At 42.5% G+C, this 22,168-nt stretch overlaps 1 protein-coding gene across 4 annotated transcripts in view; it reads right to left on the bottom strand.

Annotated features, from left to right (window-relative positions):
- LOC106744252 (fork head domain transcription factor slp1-like) overlaps positions 1-21,733 on the bottom strand; it is a 31,060-nt gene extending 9,327 nt beyond the window's left edge. For 2 of the 4 annotated variants that reach the window (XM_014618846.1, XM_014618847.1), the window contains exons 1-5: positions 21,575-21,731; positions 21,108-21,179; positions 19,281-19,371; positions 12,380-12,795; positions 8,074-8,206 (exon numbers count right to left, since the gene is read on the bottom strand). In XM_014618846.1, coding sequence (XP_014474332.1) covers positions 8,074-8,206; positions 12,380-12,439 — 193 coding nt within the window. In that variant the 5' untranslated portion in view covers positions 12,440-12,795; positions 19,281-19,371; positions 21,108-21,179; positions 21,575-21,731. Of the gene's footprint in view, positions 1-8,073; positions 8,207-12,379; positions 12,796-19,280; positions 19,372-21,107; positions 21,180-21,574 lie in introns of all 4 variants that reach the window. The other 2 variants (XM_014618849.1, XM_014618848.1) reach the window with 2 other exon arrangements.
- Between the last annotated feature and the right edge of the window lie 435 nt (positions 21,734-22,168).

Genomic DNA, 22,168 nt, shown 5'->3' with positions numbered 1-22,168 from the left:
TCGTGAACTCATTCCGCATTGTGCAAATTTGCAAGCTCGGCGGAACATCGGCGAAGGCTATCGGAGGAAAGCGGCAGCCGTTGCGTTTTCGTATCCCAAATAATTGCGACCACGTCGAAGGCCGATTTGCGCAATGTTTGTTACATCACGTGGTGCCCGCGAGCTGACCGTCGCATTTTACCTCGAATTACGAAAGCCAAGGGCGATTCGCGTTTTTCTGTTCTTGATTTGCGCTTCAGCGGAATCTTTGCCGAAGGCAGGGTAATCTGACCTTCGATCGGAAGAGACCCATGAACTATTGTTCGCTATTATTATACACGAATCCAACAATCTTCTTGTTTTCTGACGAAGCAATCCATCTTTTCTTTGTTCTCCAAGTCATGTTCTTGAATTGAAATTATCCGAAACAAAACATTGTTGCTTCGTCTTCAACAGTTTGACGTTACTTACAATTTGCTTAGATTATTTTTACATCTTGTTCGCCGAAGAAAGGGGGAAGAAGAGCTTTTCGGTAAATTAAAATCAATCGATCTTAATATTCTTATCTTTTCTTTCGAACCCACGAATTACAAGAAAAGACAGTGTTCTGGAGTCATGAAATATCGCAACAAGGATTATTCGAAAGAAAGAAAGAAAGAAAGAGAGAGAGAGAGAGAGAGAGAGAGAGAGAGAGAGAGAGAGAGAGAGAGAGAGAGAGAGAGAGAGAGCAGATGTGTGCCGGCGGGTGTCGCGTAGCACGAATCTCCAGTTGCAGTCAGGTGTGTTCGCGAACGTTTTGTGACGTTATCGCGATCTCGGCCCCTACTGCTTGCTCATACACCTTGGCGTTCTCTTCTTCTCTTTCTCTTCTTCGTTTCTCTCCCTGTACACAGCTCTTGACGTGTATTACACAGAGTACGCATCGGGCACGCGTTATGCTTCCACGTGCGCGTGCACAAATACGCGACGGCATATTTCTCGCTACTGATAGCGGATTGCTCCTTCGGGTTCGCGAATCGTCACGGAATATAAATATTTAGCGAATCCATTGATCAATGGACTCGCTCGCACACATGTGTCGAGGGAAAATCTCAACATTTCCGGAGTCACTTACTAATCCGATCGCAAATTCGATTCGGGAAATTTCCGGATGGATCTCCCGAAAATGTTTATTCTACATTAAGTTTAAAGGTTTTCTATTGTGCTCTTTTGATTTTGACAAATAGTAAGTTATTGCCGTATTTTTCTCCACTTGAATACTTAATATAGAATTAAACAGACTTAATGTAGGACCGATATTTCGACTCGGGCAGTTTCGTGGAATCTAAATCGTCGTGGACAGGCGGACAGATTGATGATAGATGGTGTGTTTGTGTTAACGTTTCGATTTCTTTTTGCAATATTACTTTGCGCGTAACGTTCGTATGTAAACCCATCATTGTAATTACCCGTCAGCTTGTTCGCACGCAATTAATCTCCCTGACTGACCTCAATTAGGCGGTGCACGCGCGCGCCCGGAATATCATAATGGGTAATGGGATTTTGCGTCCGGCTAATTCGTGAGGATCAAGTGGCGGGGGCATGGGTGGAAGATAGGGGAAGGGCACGTGACCGCGCGTATCGGAGCATAATTAGGGGGAGGGATACACTGAAAATGTAATACGCTCATTAACATTGGACGTTGCTGCCGATGGACGAATATCCGCGTATATTGCTATTCGTTTTTCATTGCGAGAAGAGAGAAAGGGAGAGGATCTTCGTTTGTGGAATTTGAAGAACTTCGTTCGGGCCATGAAAATTAAGGTTGACCTTATGGTGACGTTTTACGTTTCAATTACTCCTGTCTCGCTGTATGTTTTGAACCGCTTCGCACAAAGGGAAATAACCGATGAACGGGAAAGAGAGAGAGGGAGGGGAGGCAGCCTGAGAGAAGAGAAAGGGATAGAGCGAACGAGGGAGGGGGAAGAAAGAGACGAGACGACGAGGGTGAGGTCAAACGGGCTCAAAAGCCTCGCGGCGGCTCTTGGCTCGCAATAGAAATCCGATACCCCGTTGGCAGCTACCACTCCGTTTTCTTTCTCCGTCTTCTCCATATACGCGTCACTGAAACCATCGTACATTCATGCACTCAAGCGATCATTCGCAACGTATATCTTTTTTTTTTCCTTTTTCATTTCTCTCCTCTCATTTGTCTCACTTGCTCGGGTACGTGGGCAACGGATGTATCGTCTTTGAAAATTGATCGTCCACAACTCTCGCGATTTTGCCAAAATCATGCGCAACGAGTTCAACAATCTCAGGGAGATTTAGGTTTCGAGATTCAACAAGATTGCAAAAATATACATATTGGTGCGCCTTCACACGTAATCACAACTAAAAGTAACTAGCGGTCAGTTGCGAAAGAACTAAAATTTCGATTCCAGCAGCAAAGCTGTCCTGCAAAAGAGAAAACGAAAGGAAAGGAAACATAAAATCGAGAAAATCACAAATGTCAATGACAAAAGGTCGCGAAAAACACTATATCGTGAGGGGAAAGAGTGCACGAATAAAAGACTAGGAGATCGAGAGAGCCGAAAGGTCATCTTGATAACGATAGCTCATCTTGCAATATCTTCCGCATGAACCAATCACCGTTCAGTAATCCCTACTTCCTCATTGTTTTTCCTCATGACGTAGAAGAAAAATATACGTCGACGAGCAAGCGTGATTTTCACAACAGATACTGTTACATTTTTGGTTCTAAAAACTAAATCTGGTTAATGAAAACTTGAAATTTTATTTCCTTCAACCAAGAACTCGTTTAATTGTCAACCAAGAACTCGTTTAATAATCAGCGCAGCGCTCGCTTACGTAAACCGCCCGTTTATCGATCGTAACGAAATCGCCGGTTCGCAGTGTAATTAAACTTGTCCGTTAATTAATTCCAACGAGCGATAAGGAGAGGAGGGAATTTCGTTTCAAGACGAGAGGAGGAGAACGACTGCGCAACGAGAACCGTGGTCCGCTAAAACTTTTTTTTTCTTCTGCAACGAGGTCGACGACGACGACCATGACAACTACAACGACGAGTACGACGAAGTAGCGTATCGTTATCTTCGTCGCTATCGTATTTTGCTATAGTAAATACGCAGCGCTGCTGTTTTGCACAGGCGTTGTAACCCCACCGCCATCGCCGAGCATTGATTAATCGGACGGAGTTGCGAGCCGTTCCGTGGTCAATAACGGTCACGGGGTAGAGTCCTGATAGTTTGGACTTGACGATATGATACCAAGTACCATCGGCTATTTTTAAGCCTTCGCTAATGTAAAGAGGACGGTGAGCGCGCGAGACTTGAGAGACGCCGCGCTGGAATTTGATCGCGATTCGACGGCCGCCGCTTTGTGAGAGACGAGAAGAATCAGCGACTGCCGCCAATCTCGAATCGCCTACGACACTGCTTCTATCGACATACAGAACGGAGTATAAAATCGAAACCATGTTGATAGACGTAAAGACAAGAAGATATGGGTAGGCACTAATGACTCACGTAGACTGGCGCCATGAAACACTTAAAAATTTTCAACACTTTTTTGTATGATAAAATAGAAACCATATTTAGTAATTATTTATTACATATATAACGTATATATATGAACGTAAACATTATGGTTATGCGTGTTTTCTTTTTTTGAAAATAGTAAATAATAGTGTTATATTAGGGTCTGATGGCGTGTAACGTGCGCGAACGCGTCCTGCAAAGCGTGACCCTATACGACAATTTATTATTTTTTTAAACAATGCATGTTACCATTTTGCAAGTGACAAACTATTTTTGATACTTTTACACAAATAATTTTTCCCATAAAAACACCTATTTTCGACACTCCAAAATACTCTTTTCAGTGGTTTAGAAAAATATGTTTTTCGAACACGCACTAAAATTATATTTTCCTCTGTTAGAATAATCTTTCAATTTCATCGCCCTACATTTGCAGATCAAAATGATGAAATAAAATACCATTCGCAAGACCACTGTCTAAGTTCGGATTTTTTTTTCCAGTAATTTGAAACTTGATTTTCTGTGAATATGTGATCAAACATTAAAACGCGAACACAAAGAGAATGAAGCTGAGTGAAATCGATTACTTAACGATCGCGCGACTTGAAGAAACGGAGGCCCGACCGCATCCTCGTTATATAGTTCGTCACCTCGAGCGACCTTTTATCGTCCGCACCACTGGTACTGTTGCGCTTTCCTCGTATTCCCCTACGTCACTTGGAGCATCGCGCGTCGCTTTGCGTGGAAATCGCATCAAGTTATCTTCTAGTCTTCGATTTCTTCTCCATTTTTCGCGATTTTATCTTTCGCGATTTTTTCGTTTCCGATAACGGAGAATAATCGGCAATATTCCTCCGTGAATTTAGAGAGACAAGTGGATTCGCAAAATCGTGAATTTACCTGAAGACGATCCAAACGCAGTCTCGGGAGTAAACCGGATGACCTGTGTCACGGTACGTCGGCAATCGATGACCCTGTTTATTTATTTTGTAATCGGGGCGCGCGGATGTAATCATCGAGCACGCTTTCGCATCAAAATAGACGTAACGTAGTAAACAAGGGCATGATTTGCAAGCAATCAGTAATTCCCGATAAGGAGTATTGGCGCGAGAACGTTATCGCGACGGTATTACGTCTCGTCGCGACCTTACAGAAGAAATCGGTAAAAGTTACCGAAGTTTAAGCGGATAAGCCGCGCGGTGCTGACCGCGACGATCGCCTGATGAGCGCTACGTTGTTAATTGGATGTTCTGATCGGACGTATTTTCAGTGGCGCATCAAGGAGGGGATCATTCATAAATTATTTATCAAGCATAATTATGTTCATATACATTCATTTCACTACCTAATAAATGCTAATTTAAAACCAAATTCAGACAGGCATATATACACAATATTACAAATATGAAAGTATTTTTTTTATTTCTTTTATTAATGCTGTTTTTATCTATCAATAACAAGCATGTCAATCTGAGATCTCTTATAGTTTGAAATGCATGCGTGCGATAGAAAACAAGAGGGCGATCTTTCGCGGATTTTCATTTGGAGGAACACCATAATAATCAGGCCGCGCGCGGCGCGTAGCGGCGGCGCAATAATAATTAGATCAGCATTTAAGCGATAATCGGCTACCCTATAATTAGACGTGTCAGCTATTTCGTACGACTTTATCACGCGGCCTTTATTGCTACGATAAACTTGCGCGTATAATCGTTGTGTTAGCGGCGAATAGCCGCGTGAACCGTACCCATGTAGAACACGAGCCGTGACCCCGCGCGCGCGCGCATCGCGCTCGGCGATACTTTGTACAATCGGCACAAACGTCCGGCTGAATCGGCCACAACCATCGCGAAGTTGATACTGTCCGAAGATCCTCGAATTACTCGCGATCACGTGAAAGCAATTCGTGTAGGATCAAAATGTTTTCCTTTAATTTTTTTATAATATATAAATAGAAACTTGGATTTAACAAAAAAAAAACACTGATAAACCGTGAGATGAAAGATCTTTATGGTTTTAACTTTCCGAGCCGCGTATCTTTTTGAAACGAGAATGGTCGCGGGTCACCTGAGAGGTAGCGTTACTATACTAAAATAAATTCGGATAGTACTTCATAGGTGCACACAACAAGTGCGAAATGTTGGATCTCGAAAGTTTTTATATTACGCATTTATGAAGTGCACGAACTTTCTCTGATAACGGAATCAAGTATTATCGCGTTAAAGTAAGGAAGATTCTTACGTAAAAGTATGCTCTTTGGTCTCTCGCGAATATTCCACGGCCCCTCGAAATAGAAGTTTTCGTGACAAATTGCCGAGCGAAGGCTGGCGAAAGGATATACTGAGAAAAAAGCGGTTCAATGGGCAAAATCGGCGGTCACTCTCATTAAAAAAAAAATACCGTATCCGTTGAACAAATTACGCAATTGGCAACAATTGTTGCTGACCGAATTGAAATTTCGTTCATTCCAGCACTTTTTTCTTACTATAGTTATCGATATTCTCTCTGTCTTTCTCTTCGAGAGGCGGTCTAAATGCGACCATCGGGGCTTTCACGAGGAACGAGGATTCACGAAGAAGGAGCTGTCGTCGTTGAACTATACGTCAGCTCTCGCCCTAAAGCACGCCAGCCTTCCCGGATTAGCGACCATAACTCTTACGCGGGGCACTCTAAACAGCCCGATTCCCGAAACACGCGACACTCGTTGCTCACGGCTCTCGTCCTACCTCTTGTCGCGTCCAGCATCCATTCCGGACCGCCTGACGCTCTTTTTCCGCGACTCTCTCTGCCTAGCCTGCCTCATAATCGCTCCCGTTAGACAATCTTGCGAGGCATGTATCTCTCGCGATTCTTAAACATTGATATCGTCACTTTTTTCTGAAACTAACCAGTCGTCATGTGTGTATGACGTAATCACATCGACTGAAATAAGTACAAGGGTACGTCGCTCATGAAAAAAAAAAAAAAAAAAAGGAGGCTGTATCTCATCTTTGCACGTTAGAACTTCTAATATCTACAATCGCGCGAGGAGTAATGAGAGGATTGTCCTTTGAAGGGGTGTTTCAGTAACTGCTGCCGTGCGTCTTCTCGTCTCTGATAGACCTTATCTCGACCAAGGTTACCGTGGGGAACTATTAGCGATTATTTCATCGACGCGCGCGTATCTGCACGTAACATCGGGACATATCGATATCCGTCTAAGGTTTCAGCTCTGTAAGGCCGGCGGGATTAATCGGCGAGCGAGAGCCGTGTCGGCGGGCCGTATCTCGCGCCTATCTATCCGGACATTCAGCGATTAGCGAATAATAAAGTCCGGTAACACGAGCCGAATAACGATGACGATGACAACGAAGGAACTGCTTCCCTTTATCGCTCGTTCTCTCTTTCTCTGCCTCCTCGTTCTTTCGGTAATGTTCCTCGCCGACCGACTCGACGATCGCACACGGAAAGACGAACCTGCCCAAGCAATCGTATACCGGGCGCGATAGTCGACCACCGACGAGAAGTCGTCTCGATATCCCGTCGAAAATGAAGAACGAAGGAGAGCAGGCCGGTGGCGAAATCCTTCGGCCGTGATTACGTCGTGGTACGACCATCAAGTTCGCCGATGCGTCGACGAATGTTAAATCATACGCGTGCTTTGTCAGCGTTTCCCGACGAGACAAACGACCAGGAGGTGGTATTTCTATACCGCGGAATTAGGAGAAGAGCGTCGTCACCGCCGCCGTCGTCGGGCACGACGATTTTGTCGACTGTAGACTGTAGTAATCGCAGGGGAGAGAATGTGTGACTAAACGTCGCGCGGAAAGATCAGGGCTCCTCTCGCGCGCGCAGCCCTCCCGCGGTATATCACTCTCTCCTCTCCTCTCCTTCTCGCGTAAGGAAGCGTGAGCGCGGTCGTCGTCTCGTTTTCTCGCAGAGAGAGAGAGCACTCCCTCGCGATGGCACGACGACGATACAGCTCGCGGCTCCTCTCTCTCTCTCTCTCTCGACCGCACGCTTTTGTATTATTAGAACGCGGCCTTTACACGAGAACTCATTCGACTTCCTTCCGCCGCGACGACAATCGGGATGCCGTCCGATACCGGGACTCGCTGGGCCCCGGTAGTCGAAATTGGCTACTGTACTGTCTGGTATTTTACAACTGAAAAACATGAGCATGTCGGTTTACCATATTTATGACAGTTTAGTGCTTTTCTTCTATATGTATTTTTAGAATATAAAACAAACTGTGTAAATCGGTTGGTTGAGGCAGAGGAGAAAGAGAGAGAGAGAGAAAATATCTATCTGGCACGAGCTAGTATTCTAGAGTTAAAGGAACGAATTTGATCCATTTAAGCGATCTTCTTTCTCCATGCTGTTTGAATGAACCACAATACGTGATTTTATATCGCCAGGGTATCGGGAAAATGATTTAAGATCAACGCCGCGAGGATAACGTTCCGTGAGCAACCAAACCGAGACTGTTTCTTCTTAAGGTCAGTCGCGATATTTGGAGATCATCGACGGCTTGTAATGCATGATGTAACGGAAGTGAGACGAAGAGGGAACGTACCTTGATGAAGGGGCGGCAAGGGCGACGGCGGCGACAGCTGAAACGGCTCCTGTTTGATCTTCAGGGAATGAGGAGAGTCCTGCATGCCGCTGAGTCCCGTAGCACCCAGATTGCCATTTCCCTGCTGCAGCTCCTGAAAAACGTCATTAAACTTTGACATATACATGTATCTCGCATCCTACGGATAGATTCGTCCAGTCGTTTCCGATCAATACCGCTTCGAGTATAGTCGACTTTATTTTATATATATATGTATATATAGTAGAGATAAACACGTTGATATACTTTAATACAAACGCGTACGTTCAGCCGACCGACGCTGCACACGCGGGTTAAAAATATCGGAAGAAAATTTAATAGACCGCTCGAAATGATTTCGCGGGACCTTACCGAGATATCCGAAGAGACTCGGAGAGTGCGCGGGGCGCGCGTTATAAATTTTCGATAAAGGATGGCGCATCGACGAGGTAAATTCACGTCACCCTAAAATACTCCCTAAAACATAGTCTCTCGTAGAGTCCTCCGACGGAGGTAAACGAACCGGGGAATCACCGTCGGCGCGAGAGTAAAGGAGAAGACAGAGAGCGAAAGAGAGAAGGAGAGAAAAGCAGGCGTTGCGAGCCGGCGGACCAAAAGACTTTTGGCTTGGAGCTTGCGATGTTTGATGTTACCGTCGCCGGAAGCTTACAAACACCGACTCGGTGTTGTGACATCGTATTATGCCGGCCGAAACTTACGGTCTCGCTAGATCGTTAATTTGCGATACGGTTTTACGGCTCCTAGGTCGCTTCTCACGACCGGATCGCGAATCGTCGCGAAACTCAATGTGTATTAAAACGAAACACACCTCGGCGAGAGAAACAGTTAATTACTTCTCGGAGACGTGTTCGCTCGCCTTACTGTTCCAGAGCTAAGAATCCGTTACGACTGTTTTACTGTCTGACCACAGTTATACGAGTACACTGGTAACCTAATCGTCAAAAAGATCAAAAATACTTTCTATTTTTGTTTTACAAGAAATTCCCCATGTAGTAATGCTGATCGTTAATATTTTTTTTTCTACTAAACACAAAATTTACGCTTCGTAAAGACATAAAATACGCAAATTTAACTTCCATGCGAGCGCACAAGTCTATGGTAGTGAGAAAACAATCACACGTAGACGCAAAATGTATGACTTAACATGTCATTGAGAAGAAAAGAAAGTTAAAATTGCAATCCTTATTAATTGTATACGTTGTGCTGATTGCGACAGTTCTCGCAACATCTTATTTACATCAAAAATAATCGCGTGTGCCTTATCGTTTCCGGTCGGGATTACCGAGTCGCGATCTTCTTACATTTGCTGTGCACGTAGCGCGAACATGTGAAGATCTCATTCGACGAGTTGCAAGAAATCGAAATGATCAACGATGAGAGGGAGAGAGAGAGAGAGAGAGAGAGAGAGAGAGAGAGAGAGAGAGAAATTAAAATAGGTAAGTTTTAAATTGATCGAAGGATTTAATCTTTCAACTTTATTTATGTCTAAATTATAAGTTAAAAAAATATATATATACATCGTATTTTTTTCATATATAATTTTTTTATTTTTTCGGAATAATATTGTATATATAAGATAACCGATCATTTTCTCAGCATTCGTGGTGTGCCGATAGAACATTGTGAAACTGAACAGAAAAGTCATGTACTATTTTGCAAAATTCGCAATAGTTAATGAGGAATTAATTAATCTGTATGAGCTAATAAGCGCGCGCGGGAAGCGGTAGGCCGGACTCTGAATAAAGAAAAATGACTTACTTCTTAAGATCTCCTAGCAACGCTGCGAATCAACTGATAGCGAAAGGCGTGTTACTTTTCGGTGCAGCTCTCTGTCACATGCTGTTTGTTGCATTACGCTGCCTCTTCAGTTGATGCTTATCGTTGCTAGGAGTAAGCCTACTCTTCAGAAGTAAGCCATTTTTTTTTATACAGAGTTTTCGACCTACCGCTTCCCGTGCGCTCAGTAGCTCATACAAATTAATTAACTCCTCATTAACTATCGCAAAACGGTATTGGACTTTTTCGTTCACCTCAATCCGTTCTACGTCCTCACGAGTTTTGCCCATGTTAATTTGGAACACTTCGTATATAAAAAGACATAGAGTTGAGAATGTCTTTAATAATTATATTATAATCGGAACAACATCCCAATCAGATGCAGAAGACGTTCATTCTCACGTGTTCAATCTTCTTGTCAAAATACTTGAAGGTTTTAGCGATTGTGAACGAGCCAATAGACGGTAACAGGAGTTATTATCGATTTTCAGCTCGTATTCATGAAGCCGATCGCCGTGCTGCTAGAATGGATCGATAAAACGACGCTCGATAACCCACTTTTAATCCATTCAGCGATCATAACGAGAACAAGTTACGCGAGTGACGCGAATAACGTCACGCTAGTACCAAAATCCGTCAATCAGATCCTATACCGGGGCATTTCTCTGCAATTTTTTTAAAACGAAAAACCTCGCTGTTCTTTTGCTGAACATGTTCGACATGCGTGCTTTGTATTCATGTTACAACGCTCATTTTCTGTATTGTGAAATTAATTTCTAGAACTGCCCTCTCTCTCTCTCTCTCTCTCTAATCACCTAATGTACCTGAAGTACAATCACAACTACACTTACAATCACCGATACGGTGATTATCACCAAAATCATCATGATAACCACAGTTACAGCCATCATATTGTTACTACCGCAACAACCACGACCATAAATAGTAGCATCGACTTTGCTATATCCATTACAACTATCCAGCACATGCAACATTGAATATTTATTGCTAGATAATGACGACAAATTGAGAGGCTTAGAACAAAATCTATTTTTCATTCAGACATTGTTACATATCAATTCAATAGAGACGCGCTAATAGTATCTTCAAAGCAGTTGACATACGGAAGGGAAATATGAAAAGTTCCGATAATTGAGACTGGAGATTTTTCATGATCGCATATAATTCCCACCTCGGTCGTTTAATCAACGTAATTACATCGGCTGACATTAAACAACCTTTCGATTAAAATCCGTTAGGATTCAACTTAAATCAACGTTGTTACATACTGTTTACTGTTACATACGGTATATTTACATACCATTTATATACGCCGGCAGACTCTAAACCTAATATTTAGGAAACACGTTACTGTTGGGAACGTGTTATCTAACTTCCCTAATAGTGGGTAAAATACTCCGCGGTAATCCGATGATGCATACATGTTATAATTATCAATCTGCATTATTCGGGTTAAGATTGATGAATGCGGGAGGAGAACAAAATACATTTGATCTGTTATCGTGGTATAGATTAATTCGTCGTGTTTTACCGAGCCTATCCTACATTTTTGGAGCTATTTAAATTTCACGCGTTGTCACAGTAAATGTTCGAGACAAACTAATCTTTTTCACAAGCTGTTTATCACGTAATTAGTGGTAAATTTAACGTTCTGAATATACACTCGTATTTAATTTCACGACACTGTGAACTTCTTCTGCGATTTATCATGCGCATTCAAGTGTTTTTTAATAACTCTTGCTCATTTCATTCTGTCCTTATTCTGTCTGTATTTCCGCAGATGTTCATATCTTGTACGAGAGTAACGTGTAGGTAATGCTTGTTCAATTTTGATACGCAAAATATAAAAACGTGCAACTAAGATCTGTTAATAAAGTTTGAATCAAAATTCTCGGTGAATTTTAAGATCCGCAATGTGCGAAATCGTCGCGAAGTAAATTTCGACGGAGATGGTGAATCGTTGTGAAATTTTTGAGATCATAACCCTGACTTATTTTTTCGCTCTTCCGTTGGAAGATAACGAGAGTGAGTATATAACGTTAAGCTGAACTCATTATTTCGTGTTGTACTGCGAAAGAAGGGAAATTCCATGAAAAAATAAGCGAACTTAATAAATACGATTGATGAAACATCTCACAAATCGTACAAAATTCTAAGTCGATTCGTTAAAAATGATTCTTTTTTAACGAGTCGCACGTAATAAGGCGTCACGAGAATCTCCTGCTATTCTGATATCTCCAAATATGGAATGTTACATCTCGAAAAATTAACTTTATACAAATACAGGACGCATTTCTTTAAAAATTTCTCAGTTGAAGGATGTTTATAATTTTCTTAAAAATTGTTTTCAGGAATTTTTCATTATTAATTTCCGTCCGTTTCTCTATAAAAAGCCAATCTAACAATCTAACAGGGGATTCGTTCTGTCCCGATTGATTTTTTAATAAAAAAAATAAGAGTTCATCCTTACCCCGGAAACCGGAATGATGTGCGAAACCATCCTGGATCTGTCCGTGGATGTGTAATTCATAAAGGCGTTGGCCGTCGTCGCAGCATTTACACGACGATGCCGCAGCAGCTCCCCCCTATCGACGGACGAACTCTCCACAATTGCGCCGCCTTTGATGACAACTTCGATGGCCTTTACGTATCGGTCCTTGATAAGCGCCTCCGAATATCGTCAGACTTCCGATATCCGAAATCTTATTTCACTGACACTTCGAAATCGAAATTCACTTCGAATCCGAAATCTTGCTTCACTGACACTTCGAAGTAGAAATACACTTCGAATTCAAAGATTTTTTACATTTTCGAGTGAGTCATTTGCGTGATTGCAAAGAGAAATGGGAAATGTGCGCCTTGATTCGGAAAACACAACCAGAAAATCTGCAACAAAGTAAACGCACATCTTCTGTGACACCACTCACATCGGCGTTATATAGAAGGAGAAGATGATATTATGATCCTTATTTATAAATATAATGTCCTCTCTTAATATCTCCGTTATTAGGTGGCGAATTCTAGCAATTGCTTATGGAATCATTTATTTAGTAGCCCGCCATTATACAACGTCGCTAATATGTCAACATATAATAATTTGGTATAACGCATTTTTATTTTCGAGCATTTCGAGTAAATATTCCACAACTTTGAATCTAGAATAGATTGAACAACACTTTGAAGAATGTAATTGTTAAGTTTTCAATTTAAAATATTAATTATTAACAAAGTTATCATACAAAATGTAAATAAAGGACCATAATATCACCTTCTCTATTATATATTTTTTATTTATTTAAACATATATAATAAACACACGAATTTATCACGTAATCCGCATATAACCGGAGATTTTTTAAAATAAATCCGAGATCGCGTAAAATCTGGAAACGTGAAGCTGATCATAATTCGAAATTATAATGTGATATCATATCAAACCGGGCTCAACCGATTCACTGAAAGAATCTAATACATTTTCGACTCATGTCGATATTGAAAGAAAAAAAAAACACGTGCGCGTCAAATTATAGCGTTTGAAATATAAACGAAACTTTTTGTTCTGTCACTGAGAACTCAACATAATTATCTCCGAACATGGAAGTATTATGATACAAAGTAAGTTGAAACTTTCGGATATATACTGTCAATATGTTATATTATATGTTTCGAAGAAACGTTATTCTTTTTCTAAAAGCTCCAAATTACGACGCTCCATTTTCACGAGCAGCATGAGACGACGAGATAAGAGACGAGGTTTCTAGCTGCTGACTGATGATTTCAACGAGATGACGGGTATGCAACAGCTGAGCACTTAGCATCCTGGGTCGATGACAAGGATGGGAGGAAAGGAATCGTCCCCGGGGACTCATCGGGACTTCCGCCGGCACAGAGATAGAGATTCTCGTCGCGGAGAGAAGCTCGTAAATCCTATTCTCGCTCGATCAGTGGGCGCCCGATGTTTACGATTTCCCCGCTCGTCCCTTCTTTAACATGCATTAAGTGCCGCAAAGCTACTTCGAGGGCCTATTTTCTTTTTGGATCGCCGCAGTTTGTAGATATCGTGTTCTCAACACTTTCTTTCGGCGTGAGGATCACCGGTTGATGGCCTATGACGAACGTGCACGTGCCACTCGAGTTAAATTTAATGATATTACGATTCCCTCTCATCGATGTAATAGTTTATAATATATAAGATTACTAAATTTATTATAATTATGAAGTTTGTTATAATTTTATAACATATTAAATTAAAACAATCATAATAAAATAATTATAATTATGCGTGATGTAGGGACACACTACAGTATAAGCGTTAATTTTGTTCCACTGATTGAATGAATTGATTCTTCAAAATATTTATATAATCATACACCACACGTGACGCCTTCTTCTCGCGTGTCGAAGATCTGCACGGTGCTTAATAAAATAATAAACGTGTCTCGGAGTATTTCCAAATATCTCGGAATTTTTTCAGCGGGAATTTTTGATTACGCATCAATGGAGCTCTTTATCGCTCTTATAGTAATCGGCATAAAAATATTTATGTTCATTGGCAGGAAATTATTTGGTCGATTAGATTATGTGTTTTTTATGACACGATATTTTGTGTTTTCGTTGCTAATGCAATTAATCGTCCACTGCAAATGCGAATGGTCGCGGGCGATAAGAGATGTAGAAATATTTTACTAATCAGCCAACCCGATGTTTATTGTTTCCGAATCCTTTTAATATACAATTTTCAATGTTTCTAAACAATTTGAGGACTATCAAACGTGAGTGGCTTCACTATAGTAAACTATGACACGCTGTCGTACGCAAGATTATCACTTTCCAACCAGTGGTACAGCTTGAGATATTTATACGCTCACTATAGGGAAATTATTCAACTCGTCGGATATAGATAGAACACACACGATACGTTGCAAATACCAGGATCATTTTTCACAAATTGCGCTTCGCGTATTTATCAGCCTCTCCCAACCTTTTTATCAAACTTCAAACCGCCGTTACTCAATTTTCAGTTTATCCCTGCATTTATAATCGCGATGTATCTTTCCGCCGCATGCAACTATTTCGCGCGGACAATTTACGATTTCCAATGAATTCACTCACACGCGTGCTCTCTCCATCCGCCCGTCACGTCGATGTGTCCTGCCTAGTTTTCCACATATGTTTATCGTTCTTACGTGTAATGACTCGCGGATTACGACGAATGCGGAGAAGAGCGAGGTTGTCGCAATTCCGATCGGCAAAGCGGGACCGCGCACGCGGCGTCGGCGCCAACTTTTTTCGAGTAACGAGGAAAACGCGCTTATCTCCGCCGCGGCGCAGCAAGAAGAAGAAATAATTATCTCGCTGTTTAATAAATACCACGTCGGGGTCTTGTACAGAACCCGGCCCGATCGCGGACTGAAGTTTACAAACTCGCCGCGATCTCTCGCGCGCCGTCGGCACAGACGGCGGGTCTTTTAAGATAGTCAAATTGTTATACAAAATCGCGGCACGCTCCGCGAGACCGGTGATTTTTCTTCCGCCTGTGACGTCACTTCGCATTGCGATAAATGCGGATTCTCATTCATCACTCAGCGACGTCCGCCGTCGCTCGCTGGTGGTGCGACACACACCGATGCCTGTCGTTATAATTTCAATCTAATCGACGATTAACTCGACGAAAATGACCAATCGCACTGATCAGTTCGGCTAATTGGCCGATACGATTCGCCAATCCCGTCGATTGGATTTAAATTATGTTGCTGGAAACGGTCCGCACGTGTCGGTCACTTTTCAGTTGCGTCTTTTTATGCTCTTCGTATCATCTCCGACATCGTAATATCCCCCGAGAATCCTTAGGGCTGCATTCCAAATATTTAATTCTCACAAGGGAAAATTTACTCGGTGACCTCCAAAGGGTGAAAGAGGGACTGCTAGTCGGAAAGACTCGTCAGATTTGTTGAACAACCATCGAGCAAAATTTTTCTCGAAAGGAACGTTTTGGAATGTAGCCTGGGAGAGATTGGATATTAATTGCCCGTCGAGAACGATTAAAATAGCGTGTCAACCGTTCTCGATGCTGGTCATAAAGAAAATGGAACGAACAGAGGATGACTCGTAGAAATAGCGGAAAGAAGAGAAACAGAGCGTAGGAAACATAATTAGAAATGTATCAACGTACATTAAAAGTTTCGGCACACGGATCGACTAATGCGCGTTTAAGCATAGTGTAAGAAGTCTCAACCACCAGGACTGCGTTCGAAAACAAACCGGTTCGTCGTGGAGTAACGTTTATTAACGAATCATGATAAATAAATTTTTGCTCTTTCGTCCTGATTGGTTAATTAAATGCCACTCTATCTATCGAGTAGGGTTTTCGAATGCAGCCCAAGAGAATCCGATATCAATTCTGCCAAACAGCACGATTTACAGATGCACGTCGAGCACTTAAAGTTATCGTCGAGCATCTCCACGCTACACAGAAAAATATTACTAGTACTGTGAAGAAAAGCAATTATTCAGCTTATTTTTCTTCTTTCAAGCAATGGTTATCTGAAATATTTTCTTGATAATAGCGTTAAAATATACTCATCACAAATATTAGAAAAATTCATGTTCGCTTATTGAAAAGAAGATTCTTCTCTTCTTAAAAATATTACGATTTTTACATTATTACAGTTTTTAAGAAACAGATTTGATTCTTATAACCAGAAATTCTGTCCCCTTCAAACATTACGCGTTTGGTTGTCTATTTTCAGATATAATGTTAAATTAACACATTCACTTTGTCAACTATATCCTTGTCAATTCAACATTATATCTGTGTACTTTTTAACACACTTCCTATAAATAATAACACGAAATTTCAGTGAACCATTTTTAACAAAATTTTGTATCGTGCATACTTGTAGATGTATAAACTTACGAAATATACTTGAGACAATATTGAAAGCAGTATGTATTTCTCTCTCTCTCTCTCTCTCTCTCTATGCGTACTCCCTTGCGCTAATCGTTTTGTCTTTCGGTTTCTCGCCATGCACAGGAGTGCGCCCGGCCGAATTAGCGATCGGCAGCTCGACGATAACAAAATGCCCGCGCTTTTTTACCACGAGCGTCGCAAGAGACGCAGTCAGAGGATCGCGTCGAGTAGGTTTTCTCGTGGTTGACAACAAAGAGAGCCATATTGGTATCGTCGCGTCGTTACCTGCTGTGCGTGTATTCTCCGCGGGGACCCCCGAGAGACTCTCTCCTCCACCGGGTCACTCCGAGATTCACCGTGTCGCAAAACGCGAAACTCGCGAGCGAGAGACGAGGGTCGGCTGGGTGAGGCGCGCGCGCGAAAACGGACACGAGCGAGGACGAAATCGTGGAGGCGAGAGGCGAGACTGGGCCGTTAAACAGCCGCGAGCACGATCGGCGGCGCGCGCGTCCCTGCGACGTGAAGGTAGGCGGAGTCCGGCGTCCGGGCGCGACTTCAGGCCGCCTCCCTCAGCGAACCCGCGTCGCGCGTCGACCGACCTCTCGGCAACTTCGCGTCGTATTCGATCACCGATTTAAGTTCGCTATAGCCCCAACAGCATCTCCGAGACCAATTTTCACGAGCACGACGGACACCCCCGCATTCTTCGCGACGTGATTCTTGGGTATACTTTTCAGATAGTACTTCCGCGTTACTTTTTGCCGACTGAGATCTGAGAGATCGGATAAATACCTAACGATTAAGCCGACCGCTACTGAAAACGAGCGTCTCGAAATATTTCAACACGCGAAGCGTGTTTGACCGGTAATAGAAAAAAAAAGGTACGAAGACGTGATAAGTCATATGTCGGTCGTGGCGGACGAACGTTATGTAATTACGCTGACGTCGCATTCCGCGAGGCGCGTTAAGCAACCATTGTTTTATTCGGTTAATCACCAGTTAGAATCGATGTCATGAAATTAAGGTCAAGAGAACGAGGCCGCGCGCCGAAATCGCTGACCATCGTCAAAGATGTACATGTTATGCTAAACATACGAACGATTAGCTCTCTGCTGGTTTTATCAACAGCGTGTCTGTATCTGAACCCCAACGGTTTTTTGTACAAAAGAGCAGCGATTGTACATAGCCACTTAGGAGAGAATTATCGGTAGTAAAAACTTTTCTGTTAAAAACGGTCCACTGAAATTTTTGTGTTATTCTAACGTGGAAAATATGTTAGAAAATATACAAATAAATGTTAAATTAATAAAATTCACCTTTTGTTAATATATCACTGTTTAATATATTTACTTTGTTAAATACAATTTCAGTAGACCGTTTTTAACATCAAATTTCTTACGGTACAAAATCGCCGAGTGTTTTTCAGATTTTCAGACAGATGTTTTTCTTACTATGTGTCAGATGCGTCTCGAAAACCGTCAAAGAAGAAACGTTCAAACCGTTTAGCAGACGAGTTAAATACACAGTTCGATACATCACTTAAGACGTAAGGTACAACTTAAATGTAAAATACTGCGAGTTAAAATCTACAAAAGTAAGCGTTACATAAATTTCACATTACACACGTATATGCATTACATAAAACGTTTCACGAAACGTTCGAAATTTTTAAATATGAAAACTACAAGTGACACAAGATGGGAAGCGTAGCGTCGAGGTGAATCTCGCGACGGAGAGGAAATGGTTTTCCAACGAAGTTTCCAACGATGCACGTTCTCGTTGCATCCACCGACGAAGCGCATGCATCACGCGATCACCTTGTACATAAATGTTTCTATCGAACTGTATATTTATATTTTTCGATTCTGCACGACGGATTTTACGCTACGAAAAAAAGGGCAGATATATGTTAAAAGACAGACGGGAGCACGCGGAGGTAGCGGCGTATCGATAAAAGAAGAGGAAGCTGGCCGATAGCTGGCGAAATATCGCGTAAGAGAGACGTGGTAGGGGAATAACGGAGACCGTGACGCCATGTTGGGGCGGCATCAGCGAGCCGCTCGTCCTGTGCGATTGGTCGGAAGCTTGCACCAAGACATCGACTCGACGTGCGCACTCGCATTCACCCCGGCGACTCCTCGCGAAGCTTTGCGTTCGATTCGCGTTCAATTCGCGAATCGCACCGACGAGCGAGGCACTGGAAGGCACGCAAATTCGCCGTTTAATGGCGAACTTTCCGACCGCAGATCCCATAAACGCGGCCTCCACTGTAATTTCGAGCGCGATCAAAGAGCGTATTTTCAGGCCGTTCTAAATCCACATTTCGAGAAGGTGGAGATTCGATCGGATAAATCGATTCTCGATCGATGCGACAATGACGAAACTCTCGCCAACTTCAGGATTGACAAGATTGACTTTTCAATAGATCAACTGACACATTGACGAAAATGATCGAACTTACGGGGAGTAAAGTGAACTTCCATCCTGATGAAAATCGACGAGATTTATTTTGCGGATACTGACTGGTTGATTGGTACGATGATCTCACTTCTCTGCAAATGAATTAAAACAAATTTTAAGAAAACTATAAAAATGTTAGAACATATTGCTATAATTATGTATTTTTGTTCCAAAGGGAAAACTTCTTCCCGTTCATGTAATAATAAGTAACAATAATGTAAGGGAATGTGCAGTGAGAGAAAAATGTTTGATGCTTGCAACTATAATCGCATAAGTAAAAGAATCAGGAAATCAATTAGGAAAACCTACTATTTTGTGGGTTAAGACGTAATGTCTACGTCTGGAAAATATTGATTTAAGGCGCTCTCGAAATGAGATTTTCGATCGCGCCTGATCGCACCTGATCCAGACGCTCCTCGCGGTATTGATACCCTCCGCGAGGATCTACGGAAATCGCGGATCGTAGATAGGTTTGACGACAGGAAGGGAAACAAATGGGAACAACGGTGGTCAAGCGCGGCCGGATATTTTTCAACAGCCCGCAATGGCCGAGTGTGCGAATTGTTGACCGAATGCTGGGACTTACGGACGCCGATGTTGCTGATATAGCGGGGTATTGTTAACTCAGCACAATGACCGTGTTTAGCAACATCGACCGGCCCGGTCGCGTTCGATTGTTCCTGCCTGCCTGCCTCGCGCGCCTGCGCACTATTGCGTTATCGTGGACAAGTTAATTAATGCACCGTGAACGACGACCCTCTCTAAAACTGATATCCGGATATCACATTTTCATTCGATGCGCGAACACGCGAATTTTGTTCCAGAGACCATCGCCTCGATTCGCCGGCGTTATTAATCCTTTACCTGCATTCTCCCCATAAAACCGATGCGTGTACACTCTACGCACACACGTGCCCGTCGGAAGGTTAATTTCCGATTAGACGTCCTTATTATTGCTTACTTCTAATGTAGATCATTCTTAAGTCTCACATTTTGATTTCAGGAATTTTTCCAGATTTTTTATCCGAATGCTTCTGCTTAAAAAGTTCAGCTTGACTTGCGAGGTATTTAAATTAATTCAGTTAATATCCGATTTCACGAATCTCGATTGAACCTTAACCTGAGTTTAAACTCTCTTCAAACAAAGACTTAAACTCAGATTAAGGTTTAATCGACGCTGGCAAAATCCGGTATATAAATGAAGAAGAAAACATATTTATGAATTTATCCTAATTAAGTATTTTTTTCGCGTATATTTGAGTCATTTTTTCCCAATCAATTAACTCTCAGTGAAATTATATTGGAATATTATGTCATAGTAATTGATTACCGAAAAAAGCTGATAAGTCGCGATAACTAAGGAGCCCTTATCCTTCCAACCAGCTTATGTCAGAGCACGTTTGGAGAAACGAAAGAAGGAAAGGGAGTCCTTGTTTTGATTGGGCAATGTCAAAGCAAACTGGCTCTCTCGACCCGGACTGACCTCTCTTTCTCTCTCTCTCTCTCTCTCCCTTCTGCCCTCCTTTCCTCCTTTCTCGCAAGCTCGAGAGCTCACCCTTCGCTTTTTACTGCCGTTTTATAGTCGTTTGTTTGTCGCGGCGAGGCGAGACAGGAGCGATTACCACGCGGTCACGTTCCGTAGAACGGTATTGCGAAGTATAGTCGTGACTAGAAGCTCCTCAATCTCTCGTCTGTTTCGAAAAATTTATCGAATATTACTACGCCCTATCTCGGGCGGAATTGATTCATTCGACTTTAATTCGCAAAAAATTCAATTACCTGTCATACAGTGGATTAGTTCGAAAATCACCGTTGTATGCGTCCTTACCCTGACTTTCTCCGTCCTGCTGGTGTACATCGGATTTCCCAACCGTTTTCGACGGTAATAGCGTGTCCATATCTGAGACCGAAAGAAAATCTGTCAATCCAACCGTCAAAATCGCAACCTAACCTGGAAAACTCGAAACTGAATACGATACGCAACGCAATTCCCCGGTTTTGCAACCTCCTCGCGGGGCCAAATTCGCGTTCTCTAACCTTTCGCTCCATCGAGCTGAAATTGATTTGTCTCGGCGCGTCGGATGGCATCGGGTCGCATAACATGCGCCTCCTACGACGAATTAACGCAAGACGCGGGTCGCCATCGTCCTCCGAGAGGGACCTCGTAAATTATTACAGGGTTATGTCGCGAGGCATTTAAGATCTATCGTCTCTCGCGAGCGACGGCTTCATATTTTAGCGGTCACGAGGCGTAAATGTTTACGTTTAAGGCGACCCACCGTCGCACAATATTACCTTTTACGCGTTTGACGTTCCTTATACGCGCGAACGAGCCCTTCGTGGTTCTCGAACCGCTACGTTCCGCTCGTAAAAAATCCCCCCCTCCTCCTCGCCGCCGAGTCGCCTTCCGCCCCGTGCCAAGCGATAGATTGGCCCAAACAAATAATATAAAGCTCCATTCACGAGTCAATCGGGGGAGGGCCGTCGTCGAACGGAAGCACGTAGCTCCGCGCTCGGGATGATCTAAAACTCGATGCAAAATCAGATCAGGATTTTGATACATTCGGCGCCTCGATACGAGTAAATGAAGAAATAATCCTGTTTCGCGTACTCGCGAATTCGAGGACACTCGTACTGATTTTAGGACTCGCAATTTCAATATTAAGAGAAATCATTGTTATTTTAAGACTCAATTATACACTTCTCATGGTTTAATGATAAAAATATGCATGTAAGGTTATTATCACTGGTCACTAATAATAATAATAATAATATATATATGTCCGAACTGTCGGTAATTCGAAATTATCAATTCCTGACAGTTTCAGATTCCTCAGCTTCGAACACAGACCGCCATCTAACGGGAACCAGATGAAATGGGAAGTAACC

This window comes from Dinoponera quadriceps, unplaced genomic scaffold, assembly GCF_001313825.1.
Source record: "Dinoponera quadriceps isolate SergipeBrazil2010 unplaced genomic scaffold, ASM131382v1 scaffold707, whole genome shotgun sequence".
Taxonomy (NCBI): domain Eukaryota; kingdom Metazoa; phylum Arthropoda; class Insecta; order Hymenoptera; family Formicidae; genus Dinoponera; species Dinoponera quadriceps.
This window is presented reverse-complemented; position numbering and strand designations above follow the sequence as displayed.